The following is a 23,643-nucleotide window of genomic DNA, read 5'->3' on the forward strand; positions in this document are numbered from 1 at the left end:
CATAATGTTGTAGAATTTAAAATATATTTAGCCCATATTGAGTTTCTATGAAGAATTATAATTGGCACCATCTGATAAGCATTAACAAGTAGTCCAGTGGGCTAGACAATCAGTAAACTCTGAATGTGATTAAAAAACAAACTTCCAGCTAAGGGTTGATATACTTTAAATTAGCATTTTATTTATATCAGTCCAGCCTACTCCATAGTGATTTTTTAGCTCTTGAGGATGGTTTTATGAATACTTCTTTATCAGTCTGAGATATGCTAGCACACACACACACACACACACATACACACACACACAAACCATGCAAGGAAGAGACCTTGTTATTTTTCACTTTTTAAGAAAAAAGTGTAATAAAAGGGTACAAAGGGAAAACTAAACTAAGTCAATTTAACTGTATTTGAAACAAAAGATATTTTAGATTCAGATAAAGTTTTCAGAATCTCATCTTGTGATCTTTCTCTCTTCTACATCAGTCCCAACTTCTGGTTCTGACTCAGAAGAATTCTAAAGTAACAGAAAACCCTCAAAAATTCCCTGGGTTTTAAAGGCAGCTGGAATTTTAGGTTCCTCCCTATATCAGTCACTCAGCTTCTGAGAACTGTTTTTCATCCCTTGCCCTGTGAGCTGGGAGTCTGCTCTGTTTAGACAGAGGTTTCACTCTTTCCGGTTTTGGAAACTGATCATGCTTCTCAAGCAAGGGGATCAATTACTCTAAACAGGCCATGTTGCTGACCCTTTGTCCTGAGACAGGGTTGGGGAGGAGGGATAAGAACAGCCGTCTGCTGCACCTTCGGAGGCAGGCAGATTCTGTCAGAGCCTCAACTGCTGCAGGCCTGAACTGGGTGGCTTCAGGGATTGGGATGCCACTTTCTGTGTGGTAGACCTAACTGAGCTTCAGCTATCCTCCTAGATGGGCTCCCTCGCAGCTCAGCTGCTAAAGAATACACCTGCAATGCAGGAGACCTGGGTTCAATCCCTGGATTGGGAAGATCCCCTGGAGAAGCGAATGGTTACGCACTCCAGTATTCTAGCCTGGAGAATTCCATGTATAGTCCATGGGGTCGCAAAGAGTTGGACACAACTGAACAACTTTCACTTTCGCATCCTGCTAGTAGAACCTTGCTCAGGATACCAGCTATCCTATTTTGAGAATATAGTTCATTTACAACCATTTCCCCATAAGAATTCTCTCTATATTGCCACATACACCACACTTGTTTTCTTTAACATTGGTACTTTGAACTGAACACAGTCCCTTTATAGTGGAGTCTCAAAGCTGAAATTGTTTCTTTTTTAAAGAATATATATATATTATACCAGTCTTTTTGAATCCTGGTCTCATCTTTGTACATGACTACATTTCTAGCATAATAGATGAAGACAAAGAGAAAAAGTTGACCAATAGGCTGACTACAGAGGAACATAGAAATATAAAGCTTAGGTAAAAAGAAAACAGTAGAGAAGAAACAAAGATCTCCCAGTAAAAGACTCCTGCTGTTCCTGTTGCTAAGTCGCTTCAGTCGGGTCCGACTCTGTGCGACCCCATGGACTGTAGCCTACCAGGCTTCTCTGTCCATGGGATTCTCCAGGCAAGAACACTGGACTCCTGGGGATAGATTATCCTTCGTGTCCATATCAGATTCATGCAGACATGGCTTTTTCTATTTTTGTTCTTTTAGATTCCTTAAACTGGGATTCATATGAACAAGGAAAACAAATGTTTAATTATCGTGTGTGTTTTCCTTCTTGGAAGTTTTTGAAATAGTACCTATTGTTAATCAAGTGCCCTTTACAAGAATATTAGTAGCTAACATATGTTGAATGCTTTCTCTGTGCCAGGCCCTGTTTTATACACATCAGACATACTGGTTTGTCTCGTCTTCACACCTTGTGAGATACACCTATTATTCTCTCCATATCACAGCAGAGGGTACTGAGACACAGACACACTACATCATTACCATTAGCTTAATGTCTCCCAACTAGCAATTCCTGGAATTCAGCAGCAGGCATTTTGGCTTACCACATGCTTACCTGCTACAATATGTCTCTGTATGCTTGGTGTTTATGTGTATGCCTCACCTAATCATAGGTGAATTTCACTTAAGAAATGCTTATCTTTTGCTTCCCCTAAGTCAAGTTAGGCCTTTTATATATTATTTTAAATATTTGTAGAAACAATTTTTCTGCATTATTATTACTAAAATTTGAGGAATTTCTCATCACTATTCTTTTTTCCCTTAATTAACCTGGTATAAATGAGCATAGCTGGGCTTCCTTGGTGGCTCAGATGGTAATGAATCTGCCTGCAATGCAGATGATGTGGGTTCAATCCCTGGGTCAGGAAGATCCCCTGGAGAAGAGAGTGGCTACCCATTCCAATATTCTTGCCTAGAGAATTCCCTGGACAGAGGAGCCTGGTGGGCTACAGTCCATGGAGTCACAAAGACCTGGAACGTCTCAGCAAATAACACAGTAATATATGATGGCTAGAAGTGAGTATTCGAGGAATTTGGTCTAATGCATCAATGGTCATAGCAAACACCCTCTTCCAACAACACAAGAGAAGACTCTACACATGGACATTACCAGATGGTCAACACCGAAATCAGATTGATTATATTCTTTGCAGCCAAAGATGGAGAAGCTCTATTCAATAGTCAGCAAAAATAAGACCAGGAGCTGACTGTGGCTCAGATAATAAGCTCCTTATTGCCAAATTCAGGCTTAAATTGGAGAAAATGGGAGAAACCACTAGACAATTCAGGTATGACCTAAATCAAATCCCTTATGATTATACAGTGGAAGTGAGAAATAGATTTAAGGGACTAGATCTGATAGACAGAGTGCCTGATGAACTATGGGTGGAAGTTCATGACATTGTACAGGAGACAGGGATCAAGACCATCCCCAAGAAAAAGAAATGTAAAAAAAGCAAAGTGGCTATCTGCGGAGGCCTTACAAATAGCTATGAAAAGAAGAGAAGCAAAAAGCAAAAGAGAAAAGGAAAAATATACCCATTTGACTGCAGAGTTCCAAAGAATAGCATGGAGAGATAACAAAGCCTTCCTCACTGATCAATGCAAAGAAATAGAGGAAAACAATAGAATGGGAAAGACTAGAGATCTCTTCAAGAAAATTGGAGATAACAAGGGAATATTTCATGCAAAGATGAGCTAAATAAAGGACAGAAATGGTATGGACCTAACAGAAGCAGAAGATATTAGGAAGAGGTGGCAAGAATACACAGAAGAACTAAACAAAAAAGGTCTTCATGACCCATATAATCACGATGGTGTGATCACTCACCTAGAGCCAGACCTCCTGGAATGTGAAGTCAAGTGGGACTTAGAAAGCATCACTACAAACAAAGCTAGTGGATGTGATAGAATTCCAGGTGACCTATTTCAAATCCTAAATGATGATACTGTGAAAGTGCTGCATTCAATATGTCAGCAAATTTGGAAAACTCAGCAGTAGCCACAGGACTGGAAACGGTCAGTTTTCATTCCAATCCCAAAGAAAGGCAATGCCAAAGAATGATCAAACTATTGCACAATTGTACTCATCTCACATGCTAGTAAAGTAATGCTCAAAATTCTCCAAGCCAGGCTTCCGCAATACGTGAACCATGAACTTCCAGATGTTCAAGCTGGTTTTAGAAAAGGCAGAGGAACCAGAGATCAAATTGCCAACATCTGCTGGATCATGGAAAAAGCAAGAGAGTTCCAGAAAAACATCTATTTCTGCTTTATTGACTATGCCAAAGCCTTTGACTGTGTGGATCACAATAAACTGTGGAAAATACTGAAAGAGATGGGAATACCAGACCACCTGACCTGCCTCTTGAGAAACTTGTATGCAGGTCAGGAAGCAACAGTTAGAATTGGACATGGAATAGCAAACAGACTGGTTCCAAATAGGAAAAGGAGTATGTCAAGGCTATATATTGTCACCCTGCTTATTTAACTTCTATGCAGAATACATCATGAGAAACGCTGGGCTGGAAGAAGCACAAGCTGGAATCAAGATTTCCAGGAGAAATATCAATAACCTCAGATATACAGATGACATCACCGTTATGGCAGAAAGCAAAGAAGGGCCTCTTGATGAAAGTGAAAGAGGAGAGTGAAAAAGTTGGCTTAAAGCTCAATATTTAGAAATCTAAGATCATGGCATCTGGTGCCATCACTTTATGCAAATAGATGGGGAAACAGTGGAAACAGTGCCAGACTTTATTTTTCTAGGCTCCAAAATCACTGCAGATGGTGATTGCAGCCATGAAATTAAAAGATGCTTACTCCTTGGAAGGAAAGTTATGACCAACCTAGATAGCATATTCAAAAGCAGGGACATTACTTTGTCAGCAAAGGTTCGTCTAGTCAAGGCTATGGTTTTTCCAGTAGTCATGTATGGATGTGAGAATTGGACTATAAAGAAAGCTGAGTGCTGAAGAATTGATGCTTTTGAACCACGGTGTTGGAGAAGACTCTTGAGAGTCCCTTGGACTGCAAGGAGATCCAACCAGTCCATCCCAAAGGAGATCAGTCCTGAGTGTCCATTGAAAGAACTGATGTTGAAGGTGAGACTCCAATGCTTTGGCCACCTGATGTGAAGAGCTGACTCATTTGAAAAGACCCTGATGCTGGGAAAGATTGAGGGGAGGAGGAGAAGGGGACAACAGAGGATGAGATGGTTGGATGGCATCACCAACTTAGTGGACATGAGTTTGAGTAAACTCCAGGAGTTGGTGATGGACAGGGAGGCCTGGCGTGCTGCAGTTCATGGGGTCACAAAGAGTTGGACACGATTGAGCAACTGAACTGAAATGAACCGATCAATGGTAACAAGCAAAATATTAAGCTTCCCCCAGTGTTTTTGAGTTATAAGCCAAAAGTCTGATGGAAATAAAAACCATAGTTCTCCCCTTGTACCTGTTCAAAAGTGTCTATCATTTGGGGCTACCAAAGCTTTTTCAACTTTTCTTTGATTTAGAAGGTTTTGAGTTATTCCTGAGATAGGTGTAGCTTATTGCCTCTGATGAGCAACTTCTTTTATATATATAGTGACTTTGTCTTTTTGTGATCAAGGGCAGTAATGTAGCCATGTGATTTGATTAGAGAAGGGCTCTGGAGTCTGTTGGGTCTTGATCAGCCCCATCACTTGGACAATTTCCTTATCTTTACTGTATTTTCTCATCTGTAAAATAGCATGATAATGGTACTTTCTTCATATGCTAGGCATTTTGTGATGACTGTGAAAGCTAACATTTGTTAAGTATTTAGAATGGCACCTAGCATATAGTAAGCCCTCAAAATATCACTTTATTAATGGCTCTACAATTTTAAATTAAGGCAGTGAAACTTTCCACAATTTATGAGGGTTTTTGTTTTGTTTTGTTTTGTTTTTATGATTAACTTAGAAGTTCACATCTTTTCTCCTTGAAATTTACACTAGTTCTTTAGGAGATGTTTTCAAAATGACAATTAGACATAGTTTAAAACAAAGACAAACAAACAAAATCCCAAAGCTAAAAAAACAAAGAACTACTAGAAAAATATATGGTATAAAACTGCCCTTTCTGGGAACTTTTTGACAGAAATAACCTTTTGAGAAAACTTCCACTGAGGATGTTGCAGCAAGAAAGGTTTGCTGCCTCATCCATACCCAGGGTGAATGCGTGCGAGTTCAGCCAAAAGAGACTTCATGGAACTCCAAGATTCCAGTGACGACTACATTTTTAGATATATTTGAAACACTGAAAACTTGTGACTCTGTCAGCATTATTCTGTTTAGAATTATCCTTGTTGAAATATCTCTAGTTCTTATTGGTTTAGTAGCAAGCCAAGCTGGGTGCTGATTCATCATGATAAGAAAGTTCCCTGAATTACTTTTAGTGGGAAAGGCATGAAGGGTAGCACTTCCTTTTATGTAGAGCCTTAGATTTTTTTTTTTTTCAAATGCCATTCCTCACTATCCTCAGCCCATAAATATCACCTTTTCATCCTGAAAGAAAAGTGAAAGAATTTGGGGAATTCAAAAATACAAAATCACTGTCAAATCTATTTCCACTTATAAAACAGAGGCTTCTTTTTAGACTGTTTTTCACTTTCAACATATTATTATAGCATCTGATTTTATAAGCAATCTTATGAAAGTAATGGGGTACTTTCTAATGTCACTCAACATATGCATCCATTAAGCATACACAGAGTAGGCTGTTGGTGGATAGTTTGGTGAAGATACTATTAACAGGTCTCAGAGAGTGGGATTCCGGGGTCTAATGAGACTATGGAAACCATGTCGTACTGAAGGGAGAGCCTGGGCTTGGATGTCAGCGAAGTATGTAGTTCCAACCCTAGCCCACTTCTTGTAAGCTTAATGATTGCCAGACACGTTGGTTAGCCTCTCTGAGCTTCAGATACCTCACCTATGAAATGGAAGTAATAGTCCCTTCACTTTCAGGGTAATTCTGAGGAGTAAATTAAATCACAGTGTCATTGGTTAAGGGTGTAGGTCGACATGAAATCCAGGGTCCGCTAGTTAATACTGTGTGGTCTTGGGCAAGATATTCAGCCTGTTTGTGCCTCAGAATCCCATCTATAAACTGAGGATTATGGTGATACCTATTTCATAAGGACTGCTGATTATAAAAGATAATCTGTGGTGGTTACCAGAGGGGTGGAGGTGTGGGCGGGCAAAATGGGTGAAGGTGGTTAAAGGCACAAACTACCAGTTATGAAATAAATAAGTCCTGGGGATATTGTGTAGCATGGTGACTGCAATTAGCAATGAAAAAAAAGTGGAAAAGTTAGTTGCTGTCATGTCTGACTCATTGTGACCAAATGGACTGTAGCCTGCCAGGCTCTCTGTCCATAGAGTTCTCCAGGCAAGAATGTGGGAGTGGGTGAGCATTCCCTTCTCCAGGGTGTCTTCCCAACCCAGGGATTGAACCTGGATCTGCCACATTGCAGGCATATTCTTTACCATCTGAGCCACCAGGGAAGCCCATAGTTAAGAATACTGTATTGTATATTTGAAAGTTGCTAAGAGAGTAGATTTTAAAAGTTCTTATCATAAGAAAAAGAAATTTGTAACTATGTGTGATAAAGGATGTTATAGCTGGGCTTAACTGTGATGATCAATTCGCAATATATACTAATATCAAATTATTATATTGTACACCTGAAACTAATATTAATAAAATGTTATATGTCAATTATATCTCCATTTTTTTAAAAAAGAGAGAATCTATGAAGGTACTTGGCACAATTCAGGGCCCAAAGTTTGTGCTCAGTTAATGTTAGGTATTATAATTTACATAAGATATTTAACACCATTTCTGGGTTTTAGTAGAAACTTAATACATCATCCCCTCACCCTATCTTTTCCTGAGATCTTATGAGATTGTGTGAATGACTGTTAAAGCTTACATCCCCACCCATGTCATCTGTACTTGCACTGTAATCTAAACTCAGGATCTTTGTATGGTCTCGAGAACAGATCATTCCACTAACTAAAGATATCAAAGACTCTGTCTGACTTCTAAAATGTCTCCTGAAGAACAATTTAAAATACTTACTGTTTTTTTGATATTTACTTCCAAGAAGAAAATTTTTCTTAATTTATTCCTCAAATGTGCATTTCTTTTCAACTTAGAGCTAATTGTGATCTGTGTTTATATTCCATGAACAACTAATAATAGTTATCAGGAAGCTCAAGAAGTAGGGGCTATGAAGGCAGGATTCCTCCATGGTATATTGGAATGTTATTATTTTAAATATTATTATTACCATTACCAGGTAGAGGAAGAAGGGGCTTCCCTGGTAGCTTAGACTGTAAAGAATCCACCTGGAATGTGGAAAACCTGAGTTCGATCTCTGGGTTGGGAAGATCCCCTGGAGGAGGGCATGGCAACCCACTCCAGTATTCTTGCCTGAGGAACCCCTATGGACAGAGGAGCCTGGTGGGCTACAGTCCACGGGGTTGTAAAGAGCTGGACACAGTTGAGCGACTGAGCACAGCACAGAGGAAGAAGTGTTGGCTGGAAAGTAGGTCTTTGTGATTACTTTTATTAGGGGCCCTGAATGTATTTCATAAGTCATGAAGCACACATGATTTAGATAAACAAAAGAATGAGATATAAACAGAGGTAAACATGAGGAACTTTACATTTAGAACCAAAAAAAGGAAAACTTATGAAATTCTGTATATCAATAACAACTATTTAAACTATAGGATCGTGTAGAAGTCTAACTTTTTATGCTTAAGAAATACTTTATTAGCTGGCATAGCTCTGATAAAATCAGGAATCTGAGAAATATCTGACAGGATTTGATATTTATAAATTAAATTTCTCTTCATTCAGTTGCTTCTGAGTAGTAAGGTCTATGATTTCCAAGTGCCAAATGGTAATTCAGTATAAAAATATACATACCATGGAAACATTCTTTTTTTTTTTTTTTAATTTAAGAAACTGGCTGTACCTGATAACATCAAGGAAAAGATAATCTGATTTGGGGGCTTTTGGCTGTTATTGGCCCGATGTCCCACAGGATGGTCTGTAATTTTTTTCCTTTTTCTTTTCTAACTCAGACTAGCCTCTTTTAGCAATTTTGCCTTGTGTTTGGGTCCTGTGGGAATTTACGAGCTTGTTTTATGGCTTTTGGCCAATCCTGGTGGGAAGTCTACAGAAGAATTCAATTCTGCTTTTTCCCAGAATACTTGTTGACAAACTCAGTGGCACCGAAGTGTTACATGAGTCTTTATGTCCCCCAGAGTCCAGTGATAAGGGCACTTGAGACCAGCAAGGGTCAGTGCTTCTGGGAATATGATGTTGGTTCTCAGAATTTACATATTTTTCTCATGAACTTTTAACAATTTTTATAACAAACTCAACAACTCTGATTGTAAGAGGGAATGAGAACACAGCCCACTGCTTCCCTCTGGAAGCATTTTAAGCATTTAGCTTTTTCGAAAACAATCACTTCTTTTTGATGACCATGACTTCAAATACCCTTCCTGCTCGGCCAGTGGTGACTCATAAAATAGCAATAGATTTCAGGAATTCACCCGGGTGCTTGCAGGTTCTCGAATTTATAACTGGATTGAATGATACACAGCAAGAGACTTTTGTTTGGAAGATTAAATCCAAACTCAGACACTAACAGCCGCGTGTCTTCTTGTGTTCTCAAGAGACTTCTGTGAAAGTGCTGCAGTCAGAGTATATGATATGCCTGTCAGCGGAAAACGGCCTTCAAAGATTTTTCAAACTAGTAACTAAACAAAGCAGTGGTCCTGCATAAGTTAGTCCATTCCCTTTAAACACAGATCATTCGTTCTTGATATCTCAGATGTGACTCTTGCTGCCAGGCTAGAATTCAGCTGGGTGGTAATATTCAGCAGCCCTATGAAACCCACGTTCTGAAAGGACTCAGCACTATCTAGAAGAGTTAAAGAACGCTGGCGTAGTCTCAAGAACTATTGTAACTCAGATCAATTTTCCTATAGTTCAGATGAGTTGCTTCTTGTGAAGATTAAATGAGATACATGTTATCATTAAAAATCATACTAGAAATATTTTGAAGTACAAGCTTTTACATGCTTCAAAATGACAGCCCCAATGGGTCTTATAAAACATATTCCTAAAAATGTATGCTTTATACTATCAATGAATATGCAAAATGCAGAAACAGTGTGATTTTTTTTCTGTCAAAAAAGAATGTGTTTATTATTGAAATATTAGAAATAAAGCTGTAACTGTTCTAAGATCAAAGTGGCAATGGTCAGATCCCCAACCTTAAGAGTTCTGTGATTCAATCTGCCCTCCTATAGGACTGAGAGGAATATGTGTACTTAAATTTACAAAGCACCTTTCTTCTTAGAACATCTGGTCTTGTGGGCTGTACTCAGTACGGTACAACATTCCAGGAAGAAAGGTTTGAGACATTATTAAGGGGACACTGGTGGAAAGAAATTTGCATAAGGTCTTGTAGGAAGTCAGTGACTGTGGTTATATTTTATTTTATATTCCAGTGCCTGTAAACCATATAATGTATATAAGGCGCCTAACATAACACAAGCACTCAGTAAATGAACGTTGCCATTGTGTCGGTGATGAAAACTTGACTTCATAGGTGTTCTGCACAGAAAGTAAGCTAACAAAGGACAAGGATAAAGGCAAGATCCTAAAAACCAAACAAAAACTGCCTCCTCATACCCTCAAACCAGTCAACTAACCAACTGAAACATCTGCTACCAAAAACAGGCAACAACACCCAGAGTTCAAAGGGTGTCCAGTGGGAAGGAAGCTGATGTCATGAGTCCTAAGTCTCCCACCTGCCACACTGACATCATTTCCAGAACTCCAACCTGAGAGGTGACACACCCAGCTTATTCTGCATCCAAGTTCCCAGGGGCTCCCTGGCTGGGGAAAAAAGACAAAGAAATCTCTTTTCCTCCCGGGAGTTGGCTTAGTCCTTCTCCCTTCCATGCCCTCATCTCTCAGGATCAAGTTAGACTCTGCTGTGGATACAATTCTGGAAGATTCCCTGCCTTTTCCATAATTTGGGACTGTATGGTTCCAGATGAGAGCTATGTTACCAGCTCCCAGTCGAAGTTGTGGATGCTTTGACTGCATACCTGCCATGCTTCTTAGAAGCTTTTTGGGAACCCCATCACAGTCCCAGCCATGTTAGTTGTGTCTTCAGTCATCAACTCCAAATAGTAGCTCTGCTCAGATGGCCACCTGTCCTACAGGAAACAGACCCCAAACACTCCTCATTCCTACATACCACAAACCACTGGACAACTGGGAATACTTGTGGGTCATTACCATTCTAGGATACTTTTGAACCAGAGGACTCAAATTGACTACCTTGTGTTCCACTGTCTTCTCCCTAATTCGTGCCGTTCTTTAAATGCTGTGTTAAGAATGCAAAGTTATAAAAATGATCTCCTTTCCTGCTTCACTTTAAGATGCCTTTTTTGGTTGTTCTATTAGAAAAGAATGCAAAATGCAAAGCATTCAACAGACTTCCTTTGCAGGGAACAAGTAACAAACAATAGTATTATATAATGGATAGACTGCTTTTTCCTTTATCCTGTATGAATCTTCCTAATTGATTTCCCAAAAAGGCAAAAAAAGAGACCAAGCTACATCCTGTGGTTCTGACCTCTAGGTAAATTGCCATCAAAGCCAATAGAAGATTTTCCAGAGAAAAAGAATAAGGCCCATTGTTCTGTAACTAACTTAATTCTCCTCTGTGTTATATCATAGAAATACCTATGGCTTGCAGTTTTGCAATGTACAGAGAAGTGGAAATGTTCACAAAAAAGAAACTCAGATATTTGGAGAGTGATATAAGTGAAATATCAGAAAAAATGACTTAGAACAGTTCATACAGGGATTTTTTTTAAAATACATTGAACAGATAAAGAAGATAGTAATACTTTAATAGGATAGTGAAAATATAGCAGATTGACAGTGACAGCAGAAAAAGAACAGGAATACAGATATTTTCAGAGGATTAACATGGTACCATGTACCCTCACACCAGGCAAGCTTTTATGAGAAGTCTCTAGACATATCTCTTCTATTGAGAAGATGGTTTTCCTTGGAGTTGTCAAAAATGCTTTGTGGTTCTCTACATTAATTCATGTTGAATAGTTTCCATGATTGGTCAGACTTGGACTTAAAATAGATATGAGAAAGGTCTTCAGGTTTACTGTCAGTAACATTATTGACTTCAGAGCCAGCTGGATGATGACATGGTGTGTGACCAATCCAAATTTACAAGGTAACCTTGCTTTAATCCTCCTGGTCCATCAAATATAAATAATAAAATGAAGGTGCAAGAATAGAATTGCAAGGAACAGTGGGAGAAGCAGTGGTCAGAAAGAAAAAATAAACAGAAGAAAAAAATCCGTGAGGTCACTCAGAAATGATGCTAATAACTGTGTGTTCTCACCCTACGGCCTCCACATACATGGGGTTCCTTGTGCTTCACAGTCAGCCCCCAGAGTCAGTAACCCTTCAGTAACCCAGAGTCAGTAATCTCCCAATCACATGATTTCCAAAAGGAAAACAATGGTCACACATGTGCCTTTATCTGAAGCCTACTCACCTTTTTTTCGTTCCTCCTTTATAATGTACTCTACCGCTTGCCTCAGCTGAGGAAAACAAACATGCTTTCATGGGCAATTGGAGATGTACTCACTGAGTTTCTTAAGTAATTGGGGAGGGAGGATGGGAATCAACCTCTAAGAATAATTATCCCTCTTGCCCATCCAGTTCACTTTAAAGAAGTCTTTGAAATAAGCTAATATATATATAACATCTGGCAAGGAGCCTGGTAGATAACAAGTACTCTGTAATTATTAATCCCCTCTTTCTTATCCACCTTACTAAACTATGTACATTCCAACAATCCCCAAGTTCTCTGTGACATCAAACAGGTGGCTGAGGTTGACAGACCAGAGCTGATCCCTGTCCTCAATAAATTTCTTATCCCTTAATACTAGTAATAGAGATAAAGCACTACTTAGAAAGGAAACGTCAGTCAATACATGTTATATTTTCACTACAATCGAACCTTTTCACTGTAGGAACACAGCTGTTCTGTCACATAAAGACTGTGTCCTAATGTTGATAACACTGATCACTGTCTTGTGGCTAAATGCATAAACCCTAAGTATCCTGCTTACTTAATACAATGGCCCATGTTTATTTGGGGGTGCTCCCAGATTTTTTTTAAGTGTGCAACGAAGATAAATATGTTTTAAGTCAATCTGAGTTAGATTTCTGACTCATTAAAAATATTCTGCTTGGACCCAGATTGGGAGGTGACATCTGAAATTAAGTAAGTTGAGGACTTGCTAGGCATTCTCTGGGACTCAAGTTAACACCGCAAACAATTCGTTTCAAGCAAAGTGGACACTCAGCTTCGACTAAAAGATTACTCTTCCACCACAGATGGTTTCCACACCTGAACTGTGACACCGCTCTTCTTTGCTGAGAACTTTGGCCTTGGTGCCACAAAGTAAGATGTTGAGGCTGATTCCTGCTTTGGAGAGGTGGGGATGGCCACGGGCACTGGGGAAGCGCTGACTGGTGAGGTGACCTCAGCAAAGAAGGAGGGCGGAGAGGTATAGGCTGGCACAGAGTACACAGAGGAGGCCTGAACATTAGTGGGCGAGCCAGCGTTCACTGGCCGAGGAGGAAGAGCTTGCTTCGCAGCTGGCACTGAACTGGCCTTGACCGATGGCTTTGCGGGGAGGCCGTCCTTCGCATCCGGAGGTTGGAAAGTAAACAAGGACGCATTAAGCTGATAGGGTTGGTGCTTCATGACATCCAAAGCATTGAGGGGTTTCTTGCCCTTTTTCTTGCCTGTCTTGGAGGCCTGTAGGCCTGATGGCTGAGACTTGACAGCAGCCGGTGGGTAGGAGGGGGAGTGGATAGGATTGTAGGCCACAGGCGGAGGCGCTCGGACATTGGAGGAGTACTTCCAACCGGCCGGGAGAGACGGGGTGGGAGAATGAGCCCGGGCAGCGTGGGCCTGCACGGTGTCCGAATCTACCACGTACTTCTCCATCCTTGACTGCCTCTTAGCAAAGAGCTGGGCTCCTTTCCCACTCATTCCTGGAAGCTCATTGGATGGTCCCACCGCACCAGCATGAGCAGTGTTCACTGTCGGTGTGGGAGCTGCTGGCTTGGGAGTATAGTTCCGGCTGGCTACCGCTGCCTGTGGGCCTTTGAAAGGACCAGCCAGGTTGAGAGCACTTGCAGGCCGGGCGGAAGCATAAGAAGGCTGCGCGATTTTGATGGAGGAGACCACGGTGCCATGTGACGGGTTGGATGTGGGGAAGGCAGGAGGTTGCGCTGGAGCCACTCCTGGCGACCAGACTGGAGAAACCGGAGTGACTGGTTGGGAGGATGAGGACTTGACAGCAGGCTTTGGAGCGACAGGAGGCGGGGTCTTCTGTTTTGCAGAGGAGCCTTGCATGAAGTTACAAGCCTCTGCTCCTAAACTGAGGTAGTCTTCTTCAGGTCCGGAATCTGCTCCCGCTCCAGGGCCCTTTTTGCCCTCAGAATTTTGAAGAAGTGACAAGAGTTCAGGATTGGGGCTGACTTTGGGCTCTTTAAAAGTGAACATGGGTTTTGTCGTGCTTCTCCTTTTGGCCTCTTGCAATATCCCCGTTCTTTTTGCTGGCACCGCAATCCTTTCATCCCTGGAAGCTATTCGTTCAGATGAATCGTAAAAGGCCGGCTGGGACCATGGGGCAGGCTGGGGCCACGGAGGGGGCGGTGCTGGGCCAGCTGTTGGACTCGACACTGCTCTGGAGAAGGTTTCAGGTGGGGGTGTGACTGCAGAGTAAGGTGGAGGCGCAGGAAAGTCAGCGATAGGACTTGTCACATTTCGGCTGGGAGAGAAGGGGGTTGCCGGCTGGTTCCCAGACCCCGGGAAGGGCTTGGCTGTTCTATTCACAGGGATCATCCTCTGAGCTTCTGCTGTCTCAGACACCCCAGTGAAGCCATTCTGTTGGGGCACATGGCCAAGACCATGGCTCACCTCAATGTAGCTTTTGCTCACAGAGCTCTGCACTCGCACTGACTCCTCTTCCTTCCTTTGGTAAGACGTCACGGTTCTCAGGCCATCTGTCTGGGCAGCATCTGGTTCTCTGCTTGGCACTCCAACCGCTCTCTCCTCCTCTTTTTGGGCTGTGATCTGATCCATTCTCTCCCTCCTCTTGGCAAACATGAGGGCCCCCTTGCCTGTGGTGTCTGGCAACATCTCCATCTTGTCCCCTCTGCTCAGTTTCTTTTCAATGTCCACTAGACCAGAATCCCAGTCAAAGTTTGCAACTTGTGTGTTGTCCTCAGTGTCAGACAACAGCTCTTCATCCACCTCCGATTCGCTTGCACCCAGAAATGCTACTTCACATGGATCCTCTTTGTCGCCCTCTTCCTCCTCCTCCTCTGCCTCTCGCTCAAGTTCCCCAGTCCCGTAGCTGACTAGTGTGTATTTCCTGGCCCTCCGACGACGCTTCTTAAACATCAACACCCCCTTGGAGTTGGGGTTGGGGGCATCTGTCAGAAGGAGGGCAATGCTTTTGCATTTAGATTTTGCTTCTTTCACCTGCTTTTCTGATAAGCTTTCACTCCTCCTGAGCCCTAGGGAAAATACAAAGATTACATTGAGTTGATAAGTTCAAGGAAGACTGCATAGCAACCCAGAAATCAACTCTCCTGGGGGAAAATAAATACAGAAAAAACATGTTTACAATTGGGTACTAAATTGTGATGCAGTCCAACTCATTTCTCTTTCTTCTTTCAAAATGTTTACTTCTATATTGATATATATGATGATATAGATATAACTTGCATATATATCACTTCATTTTTTTCTACAAATACATTTTTATATTGATTAGAATATGTCTCATAATTTGTTTCTGTATAGCTCCTTAAACTTTAACAATAAACACTGGAAAATAAATGTCGGTTAATTGGATGTAATTAAAATTACAATGGAAATAATTTAAGGACATAATATTTTCCAAAAACAACTTAGGACATACCTTGCATTTTCACATTTTAAAAATAAAATGTTGATATAAAACATTTCCAAGCATTTTAGAAAGGAAGGAGGGAGAAATAAGAAAATATTGTTTACTTAAATCTTTTCATGTAATGAGTTTAAATATTTAGGTTTTCTTTTTTCTTTTAGTTTCCCATTCCCCCAAAGTCTTTGCATTCACAGCTACTAAATCAAAATAAATTTTAAAATGTAATGAATAATAATTGAAGGTACTGAATCAATGACTAACAATAATTCAGAGTATAAAGTTATTGTGACTATATTTAAGAAACTTTAGCTACAAAGTGGTCTAGATAAAGTTGTTCATAAATGCATTGCTCTCTTGGAAATACTACTTTAGTTGCAGCAAGAATAAGTGTAAATCTTGGGGAAATTTTAAATTATATTACTAGTAACATTTACAGCTGTGGGTAGACAGAAATTAAGTCATGTAAAATGAGAACCGGACAGTTTTAGAATAACAAAAAATTATATTTTAATTTTTAAATTATTATTGTTATAAAAATAAATTTGTGGCAAGTTAACTTATAGCACTGTCAACGATAAAAATAAGCATAATTCACAAATAATTTTTGAATTCCTCAAAAGAGTTAAATAAAAATTTCAGACATTAAAAAAAATTTTTTTTTGATTGAAAATTACCTCTGTTTGTGACTGGGGAAAAAAATCACACTTAATGGTTAATTTTTTAAAAAATAAAATAGAATCAAAATAGTTTTATAACAAAATTACAGATATTCACTGGTAATCAAATTTTACTTAGAGAAATTTTACTTAGAGAAATTCACTGGTAATCAAATTTTACTTAAAGAAATCAAATTTTACTTAGAGTAAAAAGCATGGTCATTCCTAAATGTAATTCCTTTTTTGACTAGTGTTATACAACTTACTATTAAATTGACAGTCACAGTTGCACAGTTGTTGCTCACTTCACTGCCAACATGTAAAGTATGTGAGTGCTGCCTTAATACACTTGTTTAATATGCTATAAATGTGAAGATGCATACAGATGCTTAAAGTATAAGGAATGATTAACAGCACTTGTCAATTCAGCTACACATGGTTATGCTAAAAATATGCTTTAAAAGGAATAACAGTAGTTAGGAGAATTAATATACTACTTTGAATAACCAAGATCATTACTGTTGTGTATCACGCATACATTCAAGTGTCTTTGACAGTCAACCTTTACCTCCTCAAATGCCTAAATGAAATTCCAAATTTGTTTTTAAGAAGTTCATGAAAGAAAATTACAGAAATCATAAAACCCAACTGCCATTTCTATCTTCATTTGTCTTTCTGTGATCACTCTCCTGGGTAAAACAAAACACCATAAAAGGCCTTGATTTTAAAATATATCTTGAGTTGGGAGACATTTAAATGACTTCACATGGCCTTGGGGATTGACTTCTGTGTCTAGAAGGTAGATGAGATGCTTTGCAGTCTAGTGAAGACTTAACAAAACGGAGAGGATCATGTAACTGCTCAGTATTCCACATGTCCTTGTCCATCAAACTCACTTCTGCAAGCATCATCATGCTGCACAATGATTTTTTTTCAAAACGAGGATCTGCTTTTAATATCAGTGGTTGAGCCTGTATTTTAAATACACCTCTCCGCAGCAAACTCAACAGTTTTTGACATTTAAACTCAGCGTCCACATGACTGCAAAGACTCTCAAATGCTATTTTAACATAGAATATGAGGCAAATAAAAAAAGGCACATTAACTTTAGTATTTTCTTTAACAGTCCCCGTGTCTTTGGGAAGAAAAGAAAGTGCATTAAAAACATTCAAATCTACTACAAAGTTAAAACTTATTACTTCCAGTTCAGAAATTGGTGTTTTCTACAATTTCATGTTTGTTATTTTGTGCATTAGTTAAAAAAAAAAAAAAAAGCCAATGAAAGACATAAGAAAACCTTAAAAAGAAAAAATCCAGGCAGGCGAACCAGCAGCAAAATACCCTAAGCTCCCAAGCCCCTTCCAGCTGCCCAGCAGTGGCTCCCAGGGCAGGACTTACGTGCGTGGCGCGCTCTGTGCTTGTGAGGTCTGCTGTGATCCCTTTCTGAGCGTGGATCTTCTCCCTGCTCTGCGCCTTCTGATGAGACTGCAAAGGATACCAGAGAAGGAGGTGCTTCTGACTGCCCTCCTTCCACTGGAGAATCCACACACCCCTTTGCTGCCTGAAGCCTGCACCCTTCCGTCTTCTGCCTGTCAGAGCAGTCGAAGATCACTTCCACGCGGGGCAGCCCCGTGTCTGCAGCTTCATTTCCCTGGATCACTCTCAGCTCCTGGCCACTGGAGATCTGGATTGTCTTGCTGGACCTCAGAGGAGGGTCCTCTTTCTCACTAGTGGGGGCAGAATTTATGTGGACAATCCCGTCGTGTAGTAAATTAGGCTCTGGGTCAGGAGACATAGATTTTTCTGCTCCCAGGAGAGTCACTACAGCAGCACTCTTGCCCCTGTGTCTCTCTTGTGACAGGGACAGTTGCAGCTCAACCACAGTGCCTGGCCGCCCTGCTTCTGCCTTCTCACTTAAGATAATCTCCTCTGGTAAGCGTCCACTTTCAGAGTCAGACGTGTGAGGGGCCAGGCCTGTTTCTTCTTTTATGCTCCCAGAAAAACCAGCACCACTCGCTTGCTCCTCAGCTAGGGGAGCTCCACTCTTGATAGGGACAATGTAGAACTCTCTGTATTGGCTCTTTGTGGCTGGTCGAATCTGTAGGGTGGTACTTTCCACGTACCCTTCATGGGTGACATTCTCCTGGTTTTTGTTTTCAGTTTCAGAGATCGAAGTTTCACTTATTCCACTGGAAGGTCTGCACACAGGAAAATTAGTCCAGACAGTTAAATCAGAGTGTATTACACCTGCCAAAGAACTTCCTGACACTTGTATGATGTCTAATACACAATACAGTAAAAATATTTCCTCCTAAATGTCAACTGCAACATATTTGAACACAGAACTTGGCAACATGTTTACATTGTTATTTAAAGATCTTCCAAATAAACTTGTCTGTAAAGCAAAGCAAAAATGCTCACAAAAGTTTATAAAACCAGAATCCATCCTAAATTCACTTTTTTTTCTTTTTTTTTAAGTATAGGTTATAGCTATATGGATGCCCTTCACCTATAATTATTGGAGTGTTTTCAAATAATCATGCTTGTTATAATATGACAAAGCATTGCAACGTCTCATTGACTGAGTTAGGTCTGCACATTATAAAGTTTTATAAACATATTCAGCAGCTTCAGAGCAATATTAGTATACAGATAACTCAAGTAATCCTTTTAGAGGCTGTGCTTTCTTGAAAGGAATGAAATAGAAGCTGTTTTTTAAGCTCCAATGAGCATGTGTTTTGTAATAAGTGGACCCCAGCCCAGTACTCTTGTGCAAAGAGAAATCCTTTCCATGCTGCAATGAATCATTGAGTCATGGAGTATTTATAATCTGAAATGTCTCCCCTTCTCTATTTGAACTTGTCACTTGGAGCATTTTCCTTATAGGATCTCTGAAGTCAAACTGTTCCTTAATCGCTCAGGTAAGGAGCCCTCAGCTGTTCACCACAGTCTTTTTATTTTGACCTTACCCGTTCCCAGCTGGTTTTGCAAATTTGTGTTTGCAAGAAGCAAAGTCAGTTAAGGGTTAAATGACTTCTTGCATGAAACTCTAATTTAAACTCTAACTGCTTTTAGAAGAGAAGCATCATTCACAGAACAGCTGTAGGAGATGCTTTCATTTCTTACATTTGTAAATTTTTTAAAGAAGCAGTAGCATCTATCTCAGTCCCATTCTTTTTCCCTCAAAAGTACCCCAACTAATAATGCAGGATCATCTATTGAAGGGAGTGGGCCCATACTTCTATTCTATTCAAAGGAATTCACCTTAGAATTTGTGTAGTAATAAAATTCAAGACCAATATTCAAAATAATTACTCTTGACTTTGTTTTCACTGAATTTAGCAAAACAAAAATAAACAAAGCACAAGCTAACAATCAAATGAAATGCAACTTTCTCTGTGCAAATAATCTGTAGAGCTTCCTGGTAATAGCAAAAAAAACCCAAAAACCAACAACCCATTATAATATAGTATTTTTAAAACATGATGAAAGCAAATTAAATATTTCATATATAGGAAGTGATGAATACACTCTATGCAACTGAAATTTGAGAGATTCAAAAGGGAAGAGTTTTAATTTAGGAAGGTCTTGAGATGGAAGTAGATTAAATCACTTTGAATTATATTAGCAATAAATTATGAAGCTGAGAAGAGAGTAGTGTGAATTCATTCCAGCCTTACAGACTGTAATACAGGCAAATGGCTCAGATAAATATTAACATTTATTGGTAGCCAAAATAAAATGGACAGATATACATGAATAAAAGTCATAAAAGAACTAGAGGTTAAATAAAGCTTTATACCTTAAAATGCTCATTTCCATTCAGTGCACATAGGTATTTAATTCCAAAATTTATGTGTGTGTGTGTGTGTGTATAACATTTAAATAAAATTTACAATAATAGAGACAATGTTGATAGTCTGACCCAGCTATCTCTGGGTAATAGCCCAGGAAAAGTAAATCACTTGTCCTCTAGGGACAGATGACAGTTACATGAGCAAGAGAAATATTTAATTCCAGGAAACAATGTTCAGATATCCAGATTTGTAGGGGTGGTGGTGATGATGATGATAATTACTTTTGGGATGATTTTAATTTGAGATTTCATTTAAAATCTCTGCAATTATTTATTTATTTTGTAAAAATAAAAATATTTAAGATAAAATAATAATAATCAAGATTCCAGTTATTAAAAGTAGCAGAGAACTCGTCCATTTACTTTTAAAAGTAAATCTGTACCCAAGACTCAGCTTTAAACCACCAAGGACTTTCCCAATGACAGTCATCAAAACAAGAACTCGTAGGGGATGTTCTAGTCTACAAGTGTGTTCTGAAGAGACTGGCCTCATTAAGTCAGCAAAGACACTAAAGGGGAATAAATTAGAAAAGGTTTTTCTCCTATTTTGGATGTGATTAAACCTTTACAAAGACAGAACTTCAAATACCCCAGAGATTTAAATGTAATAATGGCCAACACTGACTACACTTGGCAAGGTTTCTATTAGATCCCTTGAAAAAGCAAATGGCAGCGTTATAAATAAGTAGGATCTCAGTCACTTACACACTGGACTTGAGGGTAAACGTTTAGATGGGAGGTTGTAAGAGAATTGTGAGATTTCTTTATTGTCACAAAAGTTTGGCCAAAGTAAGTTCGTGTTTGTATAGAAATGGAATCATATTGAATGATTACCAGAGGGGTAACGCTGTATGTGGCTTCCTAGATGACTCAGTGGTAAAGAAAGTGAAAGTGTTAGTCTCTCTGTGTGTCAACTCTGTGTGACCCTATGGACTGTAGCCCGCCAGGCTCCTCTGTCCTTGGAATTTCCCAGGTAAGAATCCTACAGTAGGCTGACATTCCCTTCTCCAGGGGATCTTTCTGACCTGGGGATAGAACCCAGATCTCCTGCATTGCAGATGAATTATTTACCATCTGAGCCACCAGGGAAGCCCCTCAGTGGTAAAGAATACGCCTGCAATGTGGGAGACATGAGTTTTATCCCTGGGTCAGGAAGATCCCCTGGAGAAGGAAATGGCAACCCAGTTCAGGATTCTTGCCTGGAAAATCCCATGGACAGAGGAGCCTGACTCTATAAGGTCACAAGAGTCAGACATGACTTAGCAACCACCACCAACAATGCTGTTATGTAGTCTTTCTGCAGAGTTAAGGCAAAACTCCTAGAAGGTTTTGAAGTTCTGTGTGAAAAGTCCTCTCTTGTCTTTCTGAAGGCCTTATCTAGAAAGCCAGAGATTTCCTTTGTGGATTCATTGTATTGCCACGGTCAGGGCCTCACAAGGTTAATATGGACTAAACTGTGATTGGTACATGGTGAAAATGTTGATGCTGTAGTTTCTTTGTGATGACCCTCATTGTTTTGTTTTTATGTTTAAGGTTGACTTCTGCATGTTTAAGCAATTAGATGAGGAGGGTAGCATTTGGAGAGATCAAATTGACAAGCTATTTGCATTGAGAGTGCAAAAACTTTAACCATTAGCTTTTGCCCATATCTAAATATTGTTGTTGTTTTTTTGAAATAGAAATCAGGCTGCTTTTAAGGGTTTCTTGATTCTTTTCCTCCTCTTAGGCATCCTCTTTCTAGTCAAACAAATATTACACAGTGTACCATTTTAACATGTAAACATTTTAAATTAATCTATAAATCTAGGAATTATAATTTAGTGATCATAATTAATCTTGACCTAGAAGTATTATATTATGCCAATATACTGAGCTTCCTAAGGAAGTAGTCTAAAATACCTAAGATTTTAAACAAAGTTCTTGAAACAAACTTTTCAAGTTAATTCTCAATTAACCAGAAAATTCAGCTGATTAGAATTACCATTTTCCAAACACTATGGTTTTTCTGTTTACACTGACATAGACAGCACCCTCATTTCCCCATAGAGAACAGTTTATATGACCATAGGAGCTGTAATCGTTGCCATGTAGCTTCAGGAGAAAATAAATATTCCAACAAATCTTTTTACCTTTTGACGAGCATTTGGAGAGAGTCTGTTATGCTCTCCATGAGCTTGATGACTTCTGGGTAGGTGAGGTCTGCACAAGGGTTGCCATTGATAGAAACCACTTCATCCCCCTCACAGAGCCCAGACCCGGATGCTTTGCTCTGGCTTCTGATCTGAGTGGAGTAAAAAAGAATGCAATAATTAGAATTATATAACTTGTTAAAAAAAAACGCGCCACTGTCTTGGAGAAAATTTTACTTAGGAGTAGTAAATAGATCTGCAAACTAAAATCAGCCCTTAGTGTTAATTCACCTGTTAACCTATAAGACAATCTTAAACACTTCTCACCCTTTTTACAATTTATTGGATACCATACTGTCAAACATTCAATTCATAGCTTTCTAGGTAAATAGACAAAAAAGAAAGTAAATCTATGGTGAAGGAATGAGAATAATGAAATAAAGAATAATGAAGAATGGCGAAGACAGATGTTTAACTTAGTTATACATTAAAAACAAATATTTCATACTGTGAAGCTTGATCTAATCAGAACATGGCTTCTCTCATTAAAATAAATTTTAAGAGCCTTCTCATTGACAGTGTGGGTGGAACACCAACTATAAGAAGGAGATGTATTGCAGGACAATGAGTTTAAGGAGAGAGCTATACAGCTCAATAAACTGATGAAAGCCCTTCCAGTAAAATGGGGGAAATTAGGCAGCAGGATGTTAAGAATTATGTCAAAGGGAAAAATCCTTCATTGAAATCAGTTATTCAAGACTTGATAATAAGCAAACTTTAGCAAAAAAGGAAGAAAAAAAGATTATTCTGCAAAAAATAAAAACAGCCCTTCTTAAGGACTGCATCATAGTCTAGCACAGATTCAGTGGAACAAGAACTGACTAAAAACCTAGAAGAGAACTTTCAGATGCTGGAGGAAGAGAAATTCAGAGCAGTAGAATAGCAGCAGAGAGCTCCCACCAGTCCTAAGTGAGGAATAGCATTCAGTTCTTCCTGAAGGTTAACATTCTGTGTAGTTATGATTATGGTAAAATGTTGTGCTAGTCATTCTCCCTCAGCCCATTCTCTACCCTCTCTGGCTCTGCTTTCTGGCCTCTAGAGACTGCAGTGGCCAAGTTCCCTTGCATGCTGACTCCTGGTTGGCTTTGGTCAACAGGAAGCTCCAACAAGAGATAAAGAGCAAGGGAAATGGGAGGGCAGGGAAATGCTGTCCCTGCTGGACCTGCTGGGCCACGGTTTGGCAATGGCTTTGCTCCTCGATGTAGACAGTCAGAGCTCCTGTCTGTCTGTTGCTCTACCATGCCTTAACTCTTGTGTTCCAATAACACACACCACCTCCTTGCATCTTCAGACCCAAGGGTAATAATAGCTTCCTGCTCTTCACCTCTGGGTGCTTCATTTCCATTCATTGGTTTCCACGAGCCTG

General features: G+C 39.6%; 1 protein-coding gene across 4 annotated transcripts in view; it reads right to left on the reverse strand.

Annotated features, from left to right (window-relative positions):
- The window catches only part of SYNPO2 (synaptopodin 2), a 204,637-nt gene that overhangs the window by 21,232 nt on the left and 159,762 nt on the right, over window positions 1–23,643 (reverse strand). For 3 of the 4 annotated variants that reach the window (XM_019962262.2, XM_070790791.1, XM_070790792.1), the window contains 3 exons: window positions 22,218–22,369; window positions 17,631–18,430; window positions 12,996–15,181 (listed from right to left, as the gene is read on the reverse strand). In XM_019962262.2, coding sequence (XP_019817821.2) covers window positions 12,996–15,181; window positions 17,631–18,430; window positions 22,218–22,369 — 3,138 coding nt within the window. Of the gene's footprint in view, window positions 1–12,995; window positions 15,182–17,630; window positions 18,431–22,217; window positions 22,370–23,643 lie in introns of those variants that run through there. The other variant, XM_019962263.2, reaches the window with a different exon arrangement.

The sequence above is a fragment of the Bos indicus genome, chromosome 6 (genome assembly GCF_029378745.1).
Source record: "Bos indicus isolate NIAB-ARS_2022 breed Sahiwal x Tharparkar chromosome 6, NIAB-ARS_B.indTharparkar_mat_pri_1.0, whole genome shotgun sequence".
Lineage (NCBI taxonomy): Eukaryota > Metazoa > Chordata > Mammalia > Artiodactyla > Bovidae > Bos > Bos indicus.